Source organism: Megalops cyprinoides, chromosome 15 (assembly GCF_013368585.1).
Source record: "Megalops cyprinoides isolate fMegCyp1 chromosome 15, fMegCyp1.pri, whole genome shotgun sequence".
NCBI classification, from domain to species: domain Eukaryota; kingdom Metazoa; phylum Chordata; class Actinopteri; order Elopiformes; family Megalopidae; genus Megalops; species Megalops cyprinoides.
Genome location: NC_050597.1, coordinates 18,821,278 through 18,843,682, shown reverse-complemented (window position 1 = coordinate 18,843,682; position 22,405 = coordinate 18,821,278). Strand labels below are relative to the sequence as shown.

Below are 22,405 nucleotides of genomic sequence, written 5' to 3'. Positions count from 1 at the left end.
GCGTACAAAAGTGGTTGGTTTTAATTGTCTCATTTCTCCTAACTCCATGCCTATTAAGTCCTTTAGACGATTAAAATCATCATTACCTTTCAGATCAAAGTAATCTCAGATATCTGTTCAGAATCCCAGTGATTATCCTAAAACCTTGTTAAAGCAAGTAAGATAGGAAATTAAATTTCGATGTTCATGGCCAGTGATTAGATCTACAATTGGGACATTCCGTAGACCTTGATTATTGTGGAATTAGGGTGAGAGGACATTCAGCTTACTCACCAGGGCGCTTTAACTTTCTGTTTAAGTTTGTTTACAGAATTAAAGGTAATATTACTTTTTTTGGTTCTCATGCAGCATATTTGTTCATTTTGGTAGCTGGCAATATGTGATATGTAAAATCACCATCACAGCTAAATTGAAAGCCCACCTAAATCATATGTTTGACAATTAACAAATGTAACATTTTCAAAATACACAGTTTAGTCAAATTAACAATTGTCTGTGATATACTGTAGTCTGTACCCCTTATTATTTGACCAAAAGGAGTGTATCCGTATTGCCACTCTTAAAAGGACGACAGGCCAGGGAATCACTGCTCCGAGATTTCTGACAATATTTATCAAATATGTAAAATTTAGTGACAGCAGTTTCCACAAATTCATGCTTTCACAATTTTACTTAATTGTGCTTTGTGACCAAACCAAACTGACACAATGCTGTGGTTTTGTTGTAGAGGTAAGACTTCTAGAGCTATGGTTGGGTGTTACAAGCTGTGGAGGTTGATTCATAAAGGTCAATCCCTGAGAGCAGTCTTCAGTGCAGTCAGAGAGAAAGGTTCCCGCTGGCCTGAGAGGAGCACATGACTCCTTTCAGAGACAAAACAAGAGCTCCGATGTTGACTCTTTGGTACATTATTCATTTGCTCAGCAAATGCCTTTACCCAGGCTGAATTACATGGCTCACATTTTAGCTGTTATTCATTTATGCAGTCGGATATGTACCGCGGTGATGCAGGTTAATCTCAGGGGTGCGATGGCATTGTCCCACCTGGCAATCGGGCGCACACGCTTACTGGTTCCAGACCCAGTTCCTTAACCGCCACGCCCATTTTTAGTTCATAATAGATCAAATGAGGACATAGATTACCATAAAGTCTGCTCTAACGGCATGTCTTCTCCCTCCCTCCCCCCTCTCTCCTCGACTTCCTCTTCCTCCCCAAGGAGCTGCTGCTCTACTGTGATCACCAGGAATCCACGTTTGATGTGAGCAAGCTGCCGAGCAGAAAGTTCGAGGCCATGGATCACTTCCAGAAGTGCTTCCTGATCGTGCGACTACAGGACGAGTTGGTAGAGGGGGGCGTGCGGAGGGAAGCTGGTGACCACAGGAGATGGAGAGCGATCCGCGTGGACCTGGTGGCCCCTCCCTTCGCCAACTACGCCTTCGCCCTCCTTGGCTGGACTGGTTCACGGGTAAGACCTGAAACATACCTGAGTTTGCATCTCACCTGGGCATATGCTTTTAACTGTCTTGCACAGTTGCACAGTTGCACAGTCTTCAGTAAAACTGATACTTTAACCAGCGAGAATGTTTGCAGTCATGCCCATTCTGCCACACTATGTATCTTGCTAAGTGAAAAGAGGGATCCATAGTTAGTGTTTCTGATCATTTTAACATTGTTTCAAATGTAAGGCACCGCCTAGAAACATGCTGTGCACTGAGAATTCACTAATGTCTAAGACAAATTACAATGCTTACATTCTTGTCCATTTGTAATCCATTTATACAGTGGAATATTTGCTGAAGCTATTCATGTTAAGTTTCATAACCAGCTAACCATAGACTTCACCTGCAGCCGTGGAGCTCAATCCAGACGGTCGGGGGGACAGCCCTGATCAAGATGAATATTGTTACTCATAATTGAACAGGATGAGATTTGTCACATTTCATTGCACATCAGAGGCCACCCAGGAAATTGGTGCCCAGGTGCTTTTCAGATAAAGTTAAACAAAATACATGGCTAACCCAACAAGGGACCCTTAGTTATTTAAACTCTGTAAGTGGTGCTCATTGCTGTGTAAAAAGCACCTGAATGCTGCTGTCTGGCAGTGTTTACAGCCTCCGTGAGTCACAAACACAAAAGCTGTTCCTTTTTGAATGCGAAATAAAATGCTTTTCTCTTTGAATGGGACTCTTTGAATAAGACAAGGCCCTGCAGCTGCGTCTCTGAAACCAGAGTGAGCCAAACAACAACAAAGCTGCTAAGAAGGCAGCAGAAGTGAGTTTTTCCTGTGCTTTTTAGACGTGCTCAGATGAAGGGAGAGAGACATGTTAAGATGTTTACCCACTTCAAGCGGCTCTATCGCGGTGCTCTTTTGTGTGTCAGTCTTAATTAACTTCCCCCACGCACCTGGGACAGATTTGCCACACTGTCTGGTGAGGAGAGGAGTGGTCTGTGCGCTCTTTGATGCTAAAGGCTATATAATCTGAAGTCAGAATCTATTTGTGTCACGTGACGGGCAGGTAGAGAAGATTGTGGGGGACTCAGCTGGTCTGAGGAGGTTGCAGACAATAATAGGAAAGGTGAAATTGCTCCCCCAAATCTACATCCTGAGGAAGAGCAAATATCCCACATCAGGCCCAATAAATCTGGATCTATCAACAGTATATTTTGAGTTAGCATAGCATAGCCTGTTAATATGATAGGAAATAGATAATACAGTGAAAATTCATTTGCAGCAGCTAAGCAATTACACTATTTATGGATTGGTATGGCCTTTATTTCCTCTTTTCAAATCATGTGAACTGCAGCTGTGTTTCTGTGAGCACTGACTTCTGCTCCACGCGGTCTTCCCAAGCTATCAGCCACGCTGGACTACAGACACACCTGCGGCCGTTCAAACACCTCTGCCAGTGACTAGCCACAGTGACTCTCAGAACAGTCCTGAATGTGACTCTGAAATTATTGCTGGAAACAAAGAAAGCGTTTCCCTTTTTTTGATGGAAAAAGATGAGCTTCTGACAATGCAATAACAATCTGTTCACAGTACCAGGACAAAAGATTACAGTGGAAAATTACAGTGGAAACAACAGAGATAAAGAATCTCTGTTGTTTCCATTTTTTGAACTTTTTCTTGATAATAATTTAAATATAGCTGCAATGCTGCTGCCATTCACCTTGCGTTTATTCATTTATGTCTTTAACCAGCGTGGACTTTATTTGACAGCATGTAACTAATTTCTCACTTGAAAACAGTTTGGAATGCACCTACTGACTGACTGTTCTTTTATGGAGATTAATGTCAGGGCAGTGCAAACAGAAAGTCACTAAACACTCTCTTTGGTGTTCTTTTCAGACTGTTATTATGATGATAGTATTACAGCCAGTGAGTAGGGATACAGTCCTGATTCTTACTGCAACCCTGAGAGAGGTATCCTTATTCACGATGAATTATCTTCCCAAGTTTGTGCCCTGTTGCGAGCATAAACAATGACGCATCCTTAGGATATTACGAATAACCATGTTGTTTTGATGTCCCTCCTGCAGCAGTTCGAGCGGGACCTGAGGCGATTCTCACATCACGAGCGAAATATGCTGCTCGACAACCACGCCCTGTTCGACAAGACCAAGGTACTTGTGCTGCTGCAGTTTTATCCCCTCGACGGTGAGAGGAGCAGAACCGCTCAGCTGGCCCCTGACATTGTCTCAGTGTTAGGAGTCTCTTCATCTCCAGCCAACAGTTATGCCTTTTGGTTGGCCACCTTTGATTAGCTATTGCACACACCAAATAGCACGTGAGTGTAGATGGGATTGTGTGGTGTGTGCATCTGTGTGTTTCTGTCAGCATTAAGCAGTGTGTGTATGTGTGTGTGTGTGTGTGTGTGTGTGTGTGTGTGTGTGTGTGTGTGTGTGTATATGAGGGGAGTTTTCCTTTAACCACATTTTCCTTTTTCTTTTGCTCCTCTGCTTTACTCATAACAGTGCCGTACTAGATCAATGACCGTGATTTAGAGATGCTTTAGCCACCCCCAGTTGTTGGTAATCTGATTTGAAACACTGATCTGAGATCTGAGCTGGAGGCAGACCGGGGCTGCAGGGCTGCTGCGCTCACAGGGTGTTACAGGCATCACAGAGCACGCTCCCTCTGTGTCAGCAACGGGGCTCTAACATGCAGTCAGAGATACTTATATTCTCTTACAGAAGTCATTTGGTTTTTACCAGTTCTCTCAGGAGAGAGGAGGCTAGACAGCACTTGATCTGAGGGAAGGCAACTGAATTTAATGATTATGTGCTGGTCTCAGGTACGTAAGGCAGCTGTTTGGACGCATTCCTCCCGTATAAACACAGCGGCAAAATGCAGTCGCAGCCCCAGCTGTTAGGAAGGCACTAAAGATGATCCTTTTCAATAAATCCTCCTTTAGGAATAATTTCTGTGTATGAGAACTGTGGGAGCAATACTTCGGAGCGATAAATAAAAGGTATGCTGTACCTGGAATACCTTTGTGGTTTGGAAAATGCACTGTGAGTAAATAGTAAAACTCTGAGGCCCTGCAGTAAACTTGTGTTCATAAAATTTGTGCCGTGAATTATAACAGAGCCCTTGTCCTTAAAGGATATTGGAGCGATTAGGGTGCGTACAAGGAGACTCTCTCGGGGCAAACGCTTTCACATTACCCAGAGTTATTATGCAATATGCAACTCCTCCGAAAGGAAAAAAAAAAATCTCAGTAAGAGATATTACTGGAATATTTTTAATTATTTCCATCTTTATTGCTCTTTATTTAGATTTGTACCTCGAAGAAGCCACGCATAAAGGGCCGCATCAGATTTTCTCATAAAGTGAGTGAATTTCAGCTAATGGTGTCCTGACATCATGTAAAGCCATTTGTGTTGAATCTAATCAACCAGAGAAGCACATGCTTAATTTACATGACTTTAAAACCTGTGCAGCCAGTCTTGATATCAACCCCCAGATGGAAAGAGAGAGAGCTCATTATCACATACATTTCTATTAGCACAGATAGACTGATGTAATGAAAACCGATGCGGGGCGTCGGTTAAGTGACATTTCAGACAGGAAATGCCATTAACCCCTCAACTCCTGGCACAGTCTTAGATTTCTCACTTGTTAGGGTTCCAGGAGGATTTAGAATAGCAAGTGGCATGACGTAAGCTGTGCTTATTTCCAGCTCACTCTGCCGGGGTGAATATACAGTAAGAGTTGGGTTAACTGGCTTTGTTCCGGTCATTTCCCCTTTGTTTCACACAATTACATGCAACGGTGAGTTTGGAATTGTTCAAACATGGGCATCTGTCAGCGTCCTGCCAGATCATCAGGCTTGACGTGATCTCAGAGTTGACATTTGTTTCCCCCCCAAGAACCGGCATCTCTGAGGCAGCGCGTCACTCACCAGGCTGCTGATAGCAGCCGATACCCATAAACCCGCAGGGCTGGCACTGAATCATTTGGATTGGACGGTAAACGTAACTTGACACAGCAGCACTGTAAGAGAAGGACAGCGCAAGTCAGGGCCAGGGTAGAAACACCCTCTGCGTATTTACATTGCTTGTTTCCACTGAATGTGGGTGACATGTCCCATTTAGTGTGGTCAGGGCATGGCGTCAGTTGTGGAGTAGAACCCCATGCATTGATTGTATCTATTCTAACCTCTCAAAAGGTACCCTGCTAGTTCTGCCAGAACTGGGCAGAGTGTTTAGTTGCACAATGAAAGTTGTTCTAAGTTAGGTCTGGTAAGGTTATGAATAATGTAAAAGCGACTCAATAATAGGGTTGTGGGGGGTGGGCTCCACCTCTGTGCTCCTAAACATGTGCAGCACAGAGATACAGAGTTCTGGAGACCAGGGTGGGGTGGGTTGGGGCACAGGGTGGGCAGCAGGAGTCACTGACATGAGGACAGGCTGTCAGATTGGGATCCCCAATCGCCCCATCCCCGCAGGATTCGGGTCAAAACCCACAGCTCGGACGGCTGACAGTTGTTTGACAGATGCATTAAGGAAGAAAAAACAAAAACAAAACCCCTCTCCTGCTCTCTTAGCTCTTGCCCCTCAGATGCCATTCATTTGGAGCACGAGGGCGGGCGAGCGTGCGTGGAAAAGGGAAGGCCGGTGCCGTGCAGACAACAGAGCAGTCTTATCACGCAGGAGAGACAGAGAAACTGTCAAGAGGATGCAATGTCACCTCAGCCTGTGGGCACGCTTAAGATGAATGCTCTTTTGGGTAACAACCATCCCCTTACCCACCTGAACCCACCCCCTTCCTCACGGCCTTCTCTTTACTCAAGGTCAGCTGATGACTTACAAGGTTCTTTTCTGATGGAATCATTTAACAATGTGTCTTCTTTGTAGCTCAAGTTCTCTATTAGTGCCTTAATTAAGGTAATGAAGATCAATTAAGTGTCTCAGTTCGAGGGCTGTGCAGCTCAAACAGAGCGCAGACAATCCCCTCTCTCCTCTGCCCGAAGCGGAGACAAGTGGCTCTCCTCCCTGCCCCCTCTGTTCCACAGGGGCTGAATAAATTGGATGATTCTGAACGTATGGTTACAGCAGCCGAGATAATGACACTTTTATCACTGAAGCCTTTCTAACTGTCTGATCATTTAAAAGGGGCACTCCATTCTGATTTTTGACAAATCAGAAGATATCTGAATGTGCTCGTCGCATAATTGAGCAAGGGCATTTCACAACTGCATTTGGTATGGACAAAAATGGTCATCAATACAAAGATAAAAAGTATTCTAATTTTGAAAAAGTATAACTTTAAAGAGACACATGGTTAAGTGCTCACAAATTGTAGTAATCTGGAACAGGCACTTTAGTAAACATTAGTATTATCGCAACAGAAAATTGAACAGCTTGCATAGCCAGGCAATTATGGACTAACGACAAAGCATGTTACAGTTTAAAAACTTTGTTCATTATACCCAGTATAGCCTTTTTAATATGATAGCAACATTGTGTGCTTTTTTCACCCGTAGCTGTTAGTTAATTCATCACTCTCAGGGCACACTGTGTTGTTAAGGCTTTGTCTCCCCTGTCAGTGTTTTAAATATGGAGGTAAAGCATCGGTGATTCTGCCCTCTGCCGTCCGTCTCAAGGTGTTATATAATTAATACGGGGTGCAGTATGATGAACGAGGGCGGCAGCCGAATTTCATCAGATGCAGACAGTCATTCTCCTCCCAGAGCACATTGGTGCTTCATGACCTGCCCAAACGCTGAAAAATCCCTCCTCTTAACGTTACCCTTGAAACTTTGTGTGCATGTGTATGTATGTGTGTGTGTGTGTGTGTGTGTGTGTGTGTGTGTGTGTATTTGGGTGTATGTTTGACAGTCTGTGTATGAATTTGTGTGTGAGTGTGAGAGAGAGAGAGAGAGAGAAAGAGAGACAGAGAGAGTGGTTACTATGTTACTCAGTGATTAATGACCTGGTGCAGAGGGTTTGATTCCTTAGTGCAGGATGAAGCTTGACTGTAGTCACGGCATTTATGATTTCGTAATAATAAAAAAATAACTCGCCTCATACCCCCACATTGCTAAAGTTTCCCTTCCCTTATGGGGGCCGGAAAACCTTGGAACCGCAACAAAAGATTCTGACACTTTCAAAAATTCTGAAGAATTTCTTTTGAACACATTGAAAGACAATAGTTTGAAATTCAGTTTGGCATGCTGTCTGAGAGTTTAGGTTCTCTTTGTTGACCTGGACACTGCTTTCATGCTTTCACAGTTAGAGGTGTGGGCTGTGTGTTCCCACACCTTCGACAGGCGTGCATCCTAAATGTGAGGATGTGACCGTACTGTTCAGACAGGCTTAGTCCCCACTGGCTCTGAATTTATTCATTGTGAATCACTGATGGACAGCTCTCCAAATATTTTTTGGACTATCAGTCTCTCAATTAATATATCAAGCTTGAAAAGAATTTTATTGTGTATGTGTGCTTTTTGAAAAATAAAGTGTACAGATATTGGGTTTTGCTTTCATTTTCTATTTGTCATGCATTTAATTAATTGATTATTCACGTGATAACTGTGGTTTCCTTGATAGAACAAGGAAATTAATCTTTTTTGGGTAAATAGTTAAGGCATATATTTTCCCCCTGTGGTTTTCCTCCTAGGTTTGTCCTCCAACAGGTTAAATCAGGTTAGTCTGCCAAATGAATAAATGTAATTGTAAATGTAAATCACCTCATTACCTCCACCCAATCACAAACAAGGCGATGCAGCCTTTATGCCACAAAGTCACCTCCTCTAAAATCAAGCATGCATTTTTTTGGTGCTCAGTTTACTGCCAAAAATATAAATACAGGGAAAATAACTCCTAGTATTAAGTGTGTGGGCTTACGCTTATGTGTGACATATGTACTGTATATGTATAGCAGTGCCTATATGCAGTACTCATATATCTGAGAGGTCTGTCGCTGTTTCTGGGCACTCGTTTCATTTGATGATGAATCCGACAGCTATGCCAGCGCAACCTGGCTTTGACGGATCTGTCGCCCCGTCCGTCAGAATCAATAAGTCAGAATGTATCAATCGATGTGTGTCCGTCTGTGAAATGGCCTGTCCATTGTCATCTCAGTCACTGCTCTGTGCCGGCACGTATTTTTTTTCAGTGGCACGTAGTCTCTGTTACATCACATTAATCATGAACTTTTTCTATAAACACTGCAAGGAGAATGGAAAGCAGATAACATGGGCTACAACCGTTTAACAGTGCTACACTGTCACATGTGTGTATATCTGAATGTCTGTAATATATGTATATGTGTGTGGTTATGTGTATGTGTATATGCATATATTTACCTGTATTTTCTTCCTGCATTGGGGAAATGGCTGTGTATACCAAGAATTTAACATGAATGTGTATAGGCCTTTTGTGTAGTAGTGTACGCATGTGTGTATGTGAGAATATGTGATTCTTCTACAGTGATGTAGACATATGTTGAAATCATGACTGGAAGGATGTTTTGCAGTTTGAAAACCTCTGATAACACATGGCAAAAAGACCAAAAGGACACGCATGGTATCTGTATTGGGGTTTATTGCTGGATTGTTTTAAATAAGATTGGCTTTTCATTTGCCTGGTCAGCATGTTATAAGTCATTGTCTATCACAAATATGCTTCATCTTTTTCCATCTTCATTTTTCCTATTGTTTCACATTCCATCTCTGACCCCCTCCCATTACCAATATAGTCCATTTGATTGATAGATGGTCCAGGGGGGTCCGGCTGCAGACTCTATGCCCTTGAGCAGTGCCCTTGATGTGGCCATTGAAAGGAGTAATTCTTCATCTTCTCCAAGTTCAAACCTTTGGGGAGAGCAATTCAGCCTCCTCTTCACCTTAATCACACGAGATGTAACTCTCTGACTCCTTATAACATTCTGGAAGAGTTCAGACTGTCTCAGGAGCTATTTATTCATCAGTGTAACAGGGGAGAGAGAAAAAAAGATAAAAAAGAAAAGGACTGTTTTATTTTGTGTTCACAGCTCAGCTGTCTTGCACATGGACACACACATACACACACAAACACACACATACACACACGCATATGCACATACACACATGCAGCAGGATCTCTACATTGCACCTGGCTCCGACACACACTCTGCAGAATGGCAAACTACTGGGCAATTGTAGGGCAATTGCGTAGGGCGTTGGGGAATTGTGCTTCTGAGTTCCGCCCCAGCTGCCGTGAAGAGGCCCGTTTGGATGAAGTTAATAAAAAAAGAAGAGGATTTCATTTAAATTTCATCCCTCATCAAACGGGCACCTTCAGGGCTCCACACATCTGGGTGGTGTAAAAGGCAGACAGGTGGGGGGCGGGTTCCGAGGGGTGCCTTTGACAGGCGTTCACACTTTCAGGGCGTTTTTTTTTGAGCAAATGAGAAAATGAGGCTTGTATGCCCTGCTGGAATTTGAGTGCTGTCCCTGTATAACCGGGAGGCTGTGAACACCGAATGCTTCTGAGCCAAAGACTTCAAACCGATTCTCAAGCTGATGTCATTAACAGAGAAGCAACCAAGGACTGTTTCTCACAAAAAGACTCGTTTATACCTCTCTCAGTCAAGGTTAAACGTGTTGACACTCACTAGGATTTCAGCGTCAACAGGCCTCTTTGGTGTTTTATTGGCGCACGCTTTTCAGTCATTTCAAAAGGCATGAAATATCTTTTCAGCTCAGTGGGTTCCATTTGCTGTGTAGATTCCAATTACAGTGAGGTTGGCTTTTGTTCTCGTGGCAGAGGGGGGGGGGGGGGGTGAAGGCGAAAGGGAATGCAGAGTGTGTCGGCCCCCCCCGAACACCACATCAGTGAAGAATGCTTGTACCATTCACCTTTCGGTCCACACCCGAGCCCTGTGGAAAAGTGTTTACATGTGGAAAGAAAAGATTTGTTTAAACATGCTGACAGTCAGTGTAAGAAGTGTTTCCAAGCGTGATCCTGACACTTGAGCCTCTTCTTAACATAGCTCTGTCCAATTATCTTAGCACGGCTTTGTCCAGTTTTCTTAGCACAGCTCTGTCCAGTTTTCTTAACACAACTCTATGCAGTTTGGTCAACCCAGCTTTGTCCAGTGCTTGCCTGCCTCCCTCATCTCTCATTGCCTGTGCTGTCTTCTGACATATCTGGTGTATTGTGATTAAAAAAAGTCTGCCAAAAGGTATCATTGAGCTATTAATACCTGAAAATTCATGCATTCATTGCTAACACAAGCTTTTTCATGCCACAGTGCATTGATTGTTGGTGTGTTCTTTTGCTTAAAGCGGCGTTTAGAAGCAGAACTAGTGAGGTGAATATCATTTTGATCCACTCAAGGGTTAATGGAGAGAGGTTAAACGCTGCTGATGTTGGACATGTGTTGGTATTGAGCTCGGAAAGGCGATACTTGCACAGGGAGCTTGTTCGATGAAGTATCAGACATACTGTAACTAAGAAGAGGGAAAAAAAGCATAGACGCACCTCTCAGGAATATGACTGGAGCTCAAATTCTCCCCTTTTTTCTAATACAGAAAGCCTGATGCAGAGATGTTACGGTGCTCCTGGTTGTACACAGCGCTTCCATAAAGTAGAGCATCTATTCAATTATGCTATTCTGGGGAGACCTCAGCTGTGGCCTCCTCAAATGGAGGTTGCATCAGCAGAGCGCGGAGAAGAGGATCTATTGATTGAATCGCTCTCTATTCTCTTCTTTCCAAAAAATCTATGATTTAAAAAGATCACATTTACTCCTATCAGTTGTATGTAGTTATAGTGTTTTTTTTAGCATTACTCTTTTAGCGTCTTTCTTAAACAAAGAAAGCCAGAGCCTTATAACAGTTACATCAGCCAAGGCATTGTGCAGTGTCTGTTATCTCACATATATTCGGCCGAAAACATTGGCAGGTTTTTGAGATTGTGACCAGTCCACCTGTGTAGGCAGCATTGATTAGACAGCAGTGCACAGAAGTGGCCAAGGAACTTGGCTTGGAACCAAAAGTTGGAAGGTCCTATCCCATGTGGGACTCTTATTTTTGTTCCCTTTAACTAGATAGTTTATAGTACCTGAACCACCACAGTAAATAATAACCTGTATGAATGCATAATATGTCAAGTCTTAGGTGTGCAAGTCACCGTGCATATATGCATCAGCTAAACAAATGAATAATATTATTGAGTCTTGAAGTGTGTTTGAAGCAAGAAATTGTCTTCTGTCTTAGTGGTTGCATCTGTAGTGGTAATCAAGAGGATGCTGCTGAATGACACTTCTGTACTGTATTATAAGTTATAAAAGTTATAAAACTGTTACAGTATGTATTCCGTACAGGTGGGCTGTTAAACTGCTCTCTGCACAGCAACTGAACCCTTACATTGGATCACAGTAATCATCACAACATGTTTATTTACACCACAGTGTAAATCTTTAATCTTCTTCTATGAAACATACACGTGTTTTATAACATAGACCCCCTTCAGGACTAATCCATTACTCAGATATTACCATCCTTTTTTTGTGTCTGTGTATTTACAATTAATGGCTACATTACTCTCTGTGTAGGAGGAACAGTGAATGCGAGCACAGCTTGATTTTATCGGGTTTCAGTTCATAATTTATGTCCAACTTGTGTTCAATATGCAGTGAAATAGGGCAGAAAGCCATGTAAATAAACCTCTATATGTGAGCCTTTTATGATGAAGCATTGATCTGTATTGGGAGATGTTACACTGTGTGAATGTTCTGTATTTTATTTCTACAGGAACTATCAAACTATGAGGAGACTTGACATCACTAGAGTGCATTGGTCAGGATGCTAAATAGATTTAAAATGGAGCAGTGGGGAAGCATTAATGCTGACTGAAATTTGAGGGAGTTTGTCCTTGGATGGACACTGAAATAAACATATCTCCCACTGCACACAGATGAGAACAAATATATGTGCAGCCAAATGTGGCTGACATCATGTGATCGACATCACGTGGTCTGCAGGACGTATGTGTGGAAGTTAATGAAGTTGTTGTCATTAGTGTTGATCCCATTTGAGGATATTAACCCGTTGATCAGAGCCAAGTCAAGTCTTCTGAAAAGGGAATGCTATTTATTCAGTAAATAAGTAACCCTCCTAGATTAATTTTGTGCCATATTACAACAAAGCTACCTCTGTGATGGCTTGCCAATTTCGATTGAATCCAGGGATCACATTAATGTAATGTAGAGCTGAATTAATCTGGGAATTTTTTTTGAAGGAAAAGCACATTGCTGCCTCAGGATAGATTGGCAGTTTTGATTGAATCCATGGGGCTAATAGTATAAATGAGCTATCACACAAAACCTTCTTTCCGTGTGATGACTGAACTGAATGTAAAAACATTCTCATGCGTTCCACACAGAGATAGCAGCTTGCTGTCTCTCACCTTGAGCACCGAGAGTTTAATGCCAGGCCATGGCATACTGAACAGGTGTGAAAATTACATTGTGGGGAACAAGGGAGCAGAGTGAATGCGGATTGTAATTTCCAGATATAATCACGGATTGATTGGGGCCCGCTCGAAGGATGGGGAAAGAATTAACCGAGACATTATACAAATCATAAGCAGAAATGATGCAAAATGTATGGTTTGCAGTCACAGAATCAGGGGTGGGGACCATGGTGTACTGTGATACTGGATTTTAGAGTGCACACGTGACAGTGAAGAGAAGGGAACTGAGCTGTCTCAACACAATTGTTTTGATATTGTTGCAATGTTGCGATATTGTTGCAATGTTGCGATATTGTTGCAATGTACTTTGTGTCTGCCGTGTTTATATATAGTATTTTGACATCTAAGTGGTTTGGTCTAAAGTCCACTCTCAGTGGTATTTAGTATTCCAGAGCAATTTATTGTTATCATATCCCCCTCCTAATGCAAAGTAATACAACAATTAAGACATTCAGATCACTAAATATGTTTCTATCTTTGTTTCTTTTGAAGCGTGAAGTCCTCTGCGTAGCATCAAAGAGCTAAGGTCTGGTTTAGACAGTGAGACGGAGAGATACAGAGAGAGAGAGAGACAGAGAAATTTGAGACATAGTGCAATTGTTCCCACGCTGCAGAGAATGATCTCTGGTGTTAAAGCCAATGGGACTGGCCCTCCCGAGAGAAAGTGTCTCTCCGACACCTTCTCCCGTGCCGCCTCCTACATGTCCTCCCCCTCGACTGGCAAGCCTGTTATCACAAAGACTAAGCTATTTTTACAGTTATTCTATAACTCTATGAAATGACGTACAGTGATTTAAATTCAAAGGAAGACGAAGGATGTGAAGAAGACAAAGAAACAAGAAAAAAAATGAGGCAACAGTACTGGGCAATGTTTAACTCAGGTGCTGGACCTTAGTGTGAACACTCAGCAGATTGGCAAGCTGATTCTAAGGTGATTACTTCACAATCTGTTTTATGATGAAAGTGGGAATAACCATAGTACCATAGTAAGTAAATATTACTTGAAGCTTGTTTTTTTGGGATGCACTCCAAAACGGAGTGCAAAAAAGGCCACTCGGTTTTCACTTAAATGAGAGTTGGATGTGATCTCATACAGCATGTGGAGGGAGTTGTACGCAGATACCACCAGGCTTTCTTCCAGACAATATGAATTTACTATTTTTGTATCAGACTGTTTTCTGTCCCCACACCTCCATTTCCTGTCTGGGGTTCAGGCAAAATTACCCACTTCCCTGTTAGCAGGTAGTGATGGGAGGGTTGAGAGGAAAACGTGAGGCTGATGGTTTATTGAGTATGTGTCATTGCAGTAAGTGACACATGGTTCTGTTTCTGAATGTTCTGCAGATGATCTCACACCTTTTGATTGCATCAATAATACATCCTCCATCTGCCTCTAAATCAGAGATCCTTATTACTTAGAGGACAGAAATCTGATGTGCAATGTCTGTGTAGCAACTGTTATCACAGATTATTATCACAGTTGTATTAGCGGGCTGTGTGTGTGTGTGTGTGTGTGCTATATATATACAAAATATAGATCACAGGAATCTTCTGACTACCTAACTGAATGGATAATGGATACCCAGTCACTCTAGGTATTTCACACATGGCTTCTGCAAACAAATTAGCATCTTCATTCAAATTCAACATGGAGTAAATCATTTCATATAGCATCTGTCACTCCAGCCTCTGAAGTTATTGCAAAACGCTAGAGCAGATTTCTTTAAATTTGATTTAGCAGACAGATGACACTGTAAGGTGTATTGTCATAGACAGTCCTTTGTTATCAGAGGCTCGGGCTAGAGGCATTCATTTTCAAAGCCAATGTAATCTATTTAGGACACACATATACATGCAGGCTTGCGCTTGTGTAGGCACACGCACACACACACACACACACACATATTCTATACTTTGTGATAGTAGCTCTACTTGTTCACACAGTTAGTGTATTGAAATGCCCTGAAAACAACGTGAAACAACAGAACAGAGTTTGCATTTTGCATCAGCTTCAAATGTAGTAACTGTTGGCTGCTGAGGCAGCAGGCCTGGGCCCCGGTGTCTACTGGAGGAAATAAATTGCTCAGGCAAAAGCAGTCCCATTTGAGAGAACCGATTAATTATTTACAGCCTTTTCTGAGCTGAGAAATTTAAATTATTATTATTAGCAGTAATAAGGAACCCAGCTGTTTAGAGCTATACCTGAACTGCTAGCTTTCTTCATGAAACAATTGACTGATCTTTACAGATCAGTGCTGATCAACATTGGGAGAGTAACAGTTGCACGGTACCGCATATTATGTGATCTCGTGGTGTAATACACTGGAACTCAATACCTCTGGAGTACCGGGAGAAAACGACTTTTCTTAGCCCCAATACAACAGTGAGAATTGTTGAGATTATACGCCTCTTAGACAGACATGGTGCCATGCATGGAGTGCAGTGTAGTCTACAGACAATTTGGCATGGAAGAGTGACTTTAATGTAAAAGCATTACCAGTGACCATACACATGACCAGTTACCAAGCACATCACCCAGAGCAATGTGTTCTGGGCCTTCAGTTCCTCTTTGTTCTTGTCCTCTTCTCCAGGTTCGGTATAGAAATGCAGAACATTAATTTAAAGTGATTTTTTGCACTTCCAAAGCAACCTTCATTTTGTAAATATGAGAAGATTCTTCAGTTGGGTAGAGGGGAATCTGCAACTTTATAAACTGCTGTGCATGCAGTATAAAAAATTTACTTGTGTAACTCATGCAAATGTTTTCTTTCAAGTCCAAGTAAAGATAAAAAGCTTGTATAAGATAAAAAGTAAACCTGTGCTAAATTTTATAGACACACTTTGTCATTTCATACAAATTTGTAATTTCATTTGCAATTTTGTGTGCTAATATTGATATTTGAGTTTTGTAAAAGGTGTCCCAGGGAGTTCTCAGGGGATCAAATTACAAAGCTTGACTCATGTCACATGACACTGAATGCCAATATGATAAAAAAATCTCCAGGGGAGGAACCACAGGGAATTTGGTATATAATCAGAAGCTTGCAGGACTAAATCTCGGCTGTGGCACTGCTGATGTATTAGAAGCAACTGTGGCACTCAAGGACCATGTTTGCCTACTCCTTATTTGAATGGATAATACAAAAAAAAAAAAAAAGCCGATACGTGATTTCAGCATGCAGATGGCGCAATGCCAAAAATGCAGTGGCTATTAGCAGGGCTAAACGGGGGCTCTAGACATCACATGAAGCCCTGCGCAGCTGAGAGGCTGCAGGAAATCTAAATACTTTGCTGCAAAGAATAGAAAGCCTAATTGCCTCCTACTCCTCTGCTGTCGTCAGCCGCTTCCATGTGCTGCAATAAAGACAGATTAACACAGAGCCGATCAAACGATTATCCTATTAATCATTTCCCTGGTAATAACAACCTGTTTTCACCTTGTAATAAAAAAAAACAATTAAAACAAAGAGGTTATGTACCATCCACTATAAATCATTTGAAAAACCCTTTAAGCGGAGAGCAAGGGCCCAGATTAATCATACCTAATTTGGCGACACATGCTCCACACCTGCGTTGGAGAGGCCGCTGCCAGAAACACTGGGTGGTGAGTGTGTTGCTGACCTCTCTGCATCTTTGTAAGTGTGTTTACAGATTCATACTTCAGCTCTGACAGAGACATAATCAGCAACAATCACACAAGTGGATCATAAAATTCTACTACACAGCAGCTATGCTGCAGGATCATAAAGTTAGGTAGATCAATAATTTACAGGAGGCAATTCATTTTAATACATGTACAGTACACTTTAAGTATTATATTACATGAATATCTACATGAAATCTATACAATAAAAAATGTTAGCAGATCAATCATTTGTAGAACACAAATCATTTTAATATATGTAGCTTACATATTAAATATTATATTACTTGTATATCTACATGAAGTCTATACAGAATCTCATGCCACAATAAATGAAGGGTCATATCTATTTTAAAATATATCCCAGTGCAAATATTTGGATAGTTCTGTAGAATGAAGTTTGTGCCACAGAGCAATCTCTTGTCTCTAATTTCTTTTATGAATAAAGATTGGGGGCATTTTCATTTTTAATGTGTGTCAAACTCATTCAAAGTGACTTTTATATTAATATGCAAATTATAGATAAAAGGACAACAGTTGGATCGCAGACACAAATGAGAGCACAGCAGACCGGTTATTGAGCACACAGCTTAACCTTTGCTGTGTTTATAAAGACAGGAATCGTATTACAGACTTAGAGGCAAGGGTGGGTGCATGATGAGACACTCAAAAATTCAACAAGCTGTGACCCACTGGACCAGGCTTGGATTTTCACTGTCTACCCTTATATGGGTTCAAGCCCCAGGTGATTCACACCTCTGTAAGCTTTTAAAACAGCATCCATTGCTCTTACATAGAGGGAGATGAGATGTGGGTTCTCCCGTAGGCTCTAATTCAGAGGGCAGAGCTATGAAAGGGCTCCATACCCATTGATTTGTGATAAAATATTTGAACAGAACAGTGATGATAGAAAAGAACTGAACCAGAAATACACCAAGTGGTACAAAAACTTATGTGTAACTTAATTAAAACTGAACTAACACTGATAAGCTAAACTTAACTGATACATTATAAATTATAGTATTAAGGAATACTAGCATGTTAAACAATAGCAAGTACATGGTACATTATTTTAAATAATTTAGGTTTTTTTTTATTTCTGCAACATTAAAAAATAGTTTGAAATAAGACAAGATTCACTGACTGTTAAGGCCAAACAGCATTGTGCTTTGGTTACATCATTCCAATGTATACAGCATAGCTATCAGAGAGTAACACAATAAGAAGGGAAAGGTGGAATGACTTAATGTCATGCAGTATTAAGATGCTCTAGGAAAAGGACTAACTGTTATGGCTATGTGAATAGCCATCAATAAGAGCTCTCTGGCGTGCTGAAGGCCTTGAAGTGTAATCTGAAGTGACAGACACCATCTTAGAGATATTAAATTCCAAAACATTGATAAAAGGACAGTGCAGCCACATCCAGGTGGAGAAATTAAAGACTAATACCCTACCCATGCCCCTGTTAACAAACCTGCCTCAAAGGGCTTTTGGGTCACCGGTGACAGACAGCAGACAGCGAGATTTGGAGGCACGTCCCTTTAAGAGAATGTCCTGGAAGCAGATTCCTTACTGCCAGCATTAACCATTGCTACTGGTAAGATCATATGAGGACAAATTTAAACCGCTCAGAAATGACCGATATCTTCTTTTGCTGCTCCTTCTTTGGTTTGTTGATGACTCGGTTTTTGTTTACATCAACAGCCTTTCCTTGTAACATTCTGAAGCGGTTAACATGGCTTACCACAATGTACAAACAGTGGCTTCCAATCTACTCCCATTATGAGCAAACAGAGTTTGCCGAGGTCGTTGATGTGTACCGCTAGCTGCTCGACGCTCTGAAGACTCCAGCTTTTAAAATAAGACAATCACAGCCCTGCTGTCGTTATTTAATCTGGGATAATCGATAACGAGAAAGATGGCGAGGATGAGCCCATTTCGCGCCTCACCAGCTGCTTGAGAGCGAGCAGAGTCCTCCTCGCCAGCAGCCGAGCCACTAATTATAAAGTGATAAACCTGTCTGTGCTGCGAGTGGGAGTGGGAGTGGGAGTGGGAGTGGGCCCGGGCTCTCTCGGCGTCCTGTGTGGGCGGACAGGCCAGTCCGTGTTGGGCCGCATGCGGAAGGCGATATTAATAAACCCTCATTAGACGCACCCGTGCCTGTGAGATTAGCCACTGGGGCTAAACGAGCTGAAAAGCAGGCGAGGAACGTGTTGGATCTCAGCTCCGGAGCCGTGGTCACCTCCGCTATTGGCGAGCTGGTGGGGGCGAAACGTCTCCATGAGGAAGAGAGGCTGCAGCTGCGAAATGGCTGTGATGTGATCCAGCTCTCGTGATCTACAAGTGAAAAGGGGGTGGGGGGGTGGGGGGGCATAGTGGCTGAGTGGAGACAGCAGGAATGAAACTCCTTTGCAGGTTTTAGGCATCACTGACAAAACGTTTAGGGCAATGAGGTTAATACCTGTGATGAGAGTTTACCTGTGAGAGTTTATTGTGTGTCACTCAACAGCTGGAATTCAACCCAGAAAGTTGTATGTCTGAATTTTACATGGAAGATTGATGTTACACAGTTCTTCATCTGAATCACTTCAATAAGTACACAGCCGTGCAAAGCTTTCATGCATATCAGTTTTCTTTTTGCTGACTGGGAAAATGGCCAAAATGCTGTTTACACTCCAAAAAATTGTTTTTTGTGATGTTCATGTACATGAAATAGAAACTACTTTTGTTGTTTTTAAGTAAAGTGTCAAATGTTTGCTAGTTGGAAAAAACATCTTGGATATACTCACATAAGGCTAAATATTCAGAAAAAATACCAAAAATATTTGCAGCTACTGAAAACGTAGTAAAATCACCTCCCTTTTCGGCAAAAAGTTGGATGTTGAGTGACTATAGCTTGCTAATCAATTGAGTAAGGAGTAACACAGGTGTGTGTGTGTGTGTGTGTGTGTGTGTGCGTGCGTTTGTTCATGTATATATAAACATATGTATATAAATAAAATGAATTAACACATGAATGCAACCTGTGGAAGTTGACCTTGGAGAAGCCTAATACAGGGGCTAACTACAATTCATAGTTATTGAAGGGGTCTTTCACTGACCTTGCTAAACCTTGATCTAGAGCAAAACCACTCATTTAGCTGATGATGGAAGTTTGTCCCAGATTAAACTAATCAAGGTCTGTAAAATTCCTGAAAGATTTGTTTGCGTGTGTGTGCACGCGAGTGCATCTGTGTTTATGGTTGTGTGTGTATTACATGTGTGTGTACATGTATATGTGTATGTGCATGTGGGTAGGTGTGTTTGCCTGTATGTGTTGGTGAGGAGCTGTACAGAAGATATTTTACCACCAGTTAATAGTAATAAGTACATAAGTACCCATGATTTCAACAATAAGAGTGTTTTGGGGACCTTAGTAGTTTTTGTACATAAAGCATTTTGTGGTATGGGTGGAGCCAGAGATAACAGAATCTAAGTCTCTTAATTGTTTTGTATTTTCAGATTGCTATTGGCTGAATGGCAGAAAAATTAGCATGACTTCTCTTCCTGCTTGTCACAGCAGACTAAAACATGTGACTGTCATCCCTATAGAGAGATTGCTGCATGCTGTTATTCCTCACCGTCGGGGGGTAATTAGATTTAGATACATAACTCACACCCTGACCAATTCTTCTGTGATTTTATCAGTGAAGACGTATGACAAACCAGGAATGAGTAAAATGTGTGCAGATAGTGCATGCTACATTTCCCTGAATGCCTTGGGCCCCTGTACATCAAACTGTTTCCCTCCTGATTTGCATTGTAAATAACAAGGCTGCCAGGCAGTAAAGGTGCCTTGAATTGCTATTTTTTTCTAGAGATATGCTTGGTTACAGCCTGGCATCCGTGCATGGCGCGGTCTGTCTCCGATGGCTGTTTTATTCCTCATGTCAGTTCTACTTTACCACTTTAAGGCAGGATGTGTCAGGAGTACGACTTCCGCACTGTTCCCGTGCACGCGGTGAGTCTGATACGGGCGGCACAATGAAGACATCTCCCTGGCACGCGATGTGCCTCCAACCTGCCCTACTCTCTCCGCTTAAAGTGAAAGCTTAACATCCACGCTCGCAGACTCAAAGCAGAAAGGACTGATCCTTGCTAAAGGTCATGTTCACTTTACATTATATTACTGTCATTTATCAGACGCTCTTATCTGGAGCGACTTACATACATGTAGGTTATAGTTTGATCCATTTGTACAGCTAGATATTTACTGAGGCAACTGTGGGTTAAGAACCTTGCCCAAGGGTACAACAGCAGTGCCCCAGCAGGGAATTGATCCAGCAACCTTTCAGTTACAAGCCCTGCTCCCTACCTCTATGCTACACTGTTGCCCTAAATCAAGCACTTGAAACATTTACGCAGTTTCATTCGAGATTTTGCCATCTCAATGTCATGAAGCAAGGGCTCATCTGTTGTTTGAACCTGGGACATCTTGCACCCTAAGAGAGAATCATACTCCTAGACCAACGAGCCCTTTCTGAAACCAGAAGAAAATTTGGCATCCTCTCTTGCAGCTGACAGTATGGTTAAAAAAAAAAAAAACACTGGTTGTCTGTTTCCCTTTGTGTCTTCTTCCCCAAGTCACCAAACCGTCCCATTGGTGACACATTGGTTTGGAGTCAAGACCTATATCAACCATTCAGAAATGAAATTGTCCTTCCTCAGGATCCAGGTCTCAGATACAAGGACCTGGGCTCTGCTGCATGTGGGTTACCCTGCATTGCTCTATCTGCTCCATCGGCACACCATTTTCATATGGGAATTCAGGGTTCTCTCTGGGTCTCATTAGCCTTAATCACCCGATCACAGGCAGCCTGTCCTTGTTGGACTGCTGTTGCGAGTGATGTGGGTGTGATAAGATGGCTGGCTTGCTTTGGAGCTGTTGATGATGCAAGCACAGTAGCAATACCCATTTTCGTCTAAGTGGAGTCTACCTTTCCCCACAATGGATGCAGCTGGAAGGGAATATTCTCACTATCTTTGGGTCTCTCTGCACGGTGGTCTTAATTTCCGGACTTAATTTCAACACTATACACTCGTATGTCTGCAAACTTTCTGTACAATGTGTGAATGGAAGGATGAGCTGAATTGCAGTATATACTTGAATAATTGTTTAATTGTGTTGATGGTTGTGTACACTTGGATATCATTTTTTATTGTTTCTCCAGAAAACGTTTCTGACGGCAAAGACAGAAGAGGACATATTTGCTCATTTGGGACTGGAATTTATTGAGCCATGGGAGAGGAATGCCTGAGCCATTCTCCATTCCAACAGCCGCTCCCATTGGCTGTTATCCCGACAGGATCCCTGCAATTTCACCACACCGTCTCCACACACCATTCGTCTCTGGAATGAGAGTAGTGCTGTCATTTACCAGAGGTACTGTAGGATAGAATCCATTCATCAACATTTTATTTCATTTTAAGCCATAACGTGGTACCGCGCTATTCATAGCTCACTTCCTTGCAGTGTTAGTTAGCCACTGTCACACATGCTAAATGCAACTGAATAAAAAATTGCCTTTGGCGGTGACTCGCTAATGGGAACGCAAAAGCCCTTTGAAAGTGTCTTGTTTTAATCACCACCTTTCCAGACGGCAGCATGCTCACCTGAACTTCGGCCAGATGGAAGCCAAGCTGAGTAGCTTATACTGACACAAAGATTTTATAGACTTTGCAGCATCAGCCTTTAGTTTTTGCTTGAAATTCAGCATGAGCAAGTCATCGTTGGGTGCTGCTGCATCACAGCAAAGAGA

The 22,405-nt window shown here is 42.1% G+C and overlaps 1 protein-coding gene across 1 annotated transcript in view; it reads left to right on the top strand.

Annotated features, from left to right (window-relative positions):
* Positions 1–21,943, top strand: part of dntt (deoxynucleotidyltransferase, terminal) — a 57,132-nt gene extending 35,189 nt beyond the window's left edge. Inside the window, exons 9-11 of the mRNA XM_036547372.1 lie at positions 1,215–1,463; positions 3,542–3,622; positions 21,818–21,943. Of these exons, the coding sequence (XP_036403265.1) occupies positions 1,215–1,463; positions 3,542–3,622; positions 21,818–21,904 (417 nt within the window). The 3' untranslated portion in view covers positions 21,905–21,943. The remainder of the gene's footprint in view (positions 1–1,214; positions 1,464–3,541; positions 3,623–21,817) is intronic.
* The last annotated feature ends 462 nt before the right edge of the window (positions 21,944–22,405 follow it).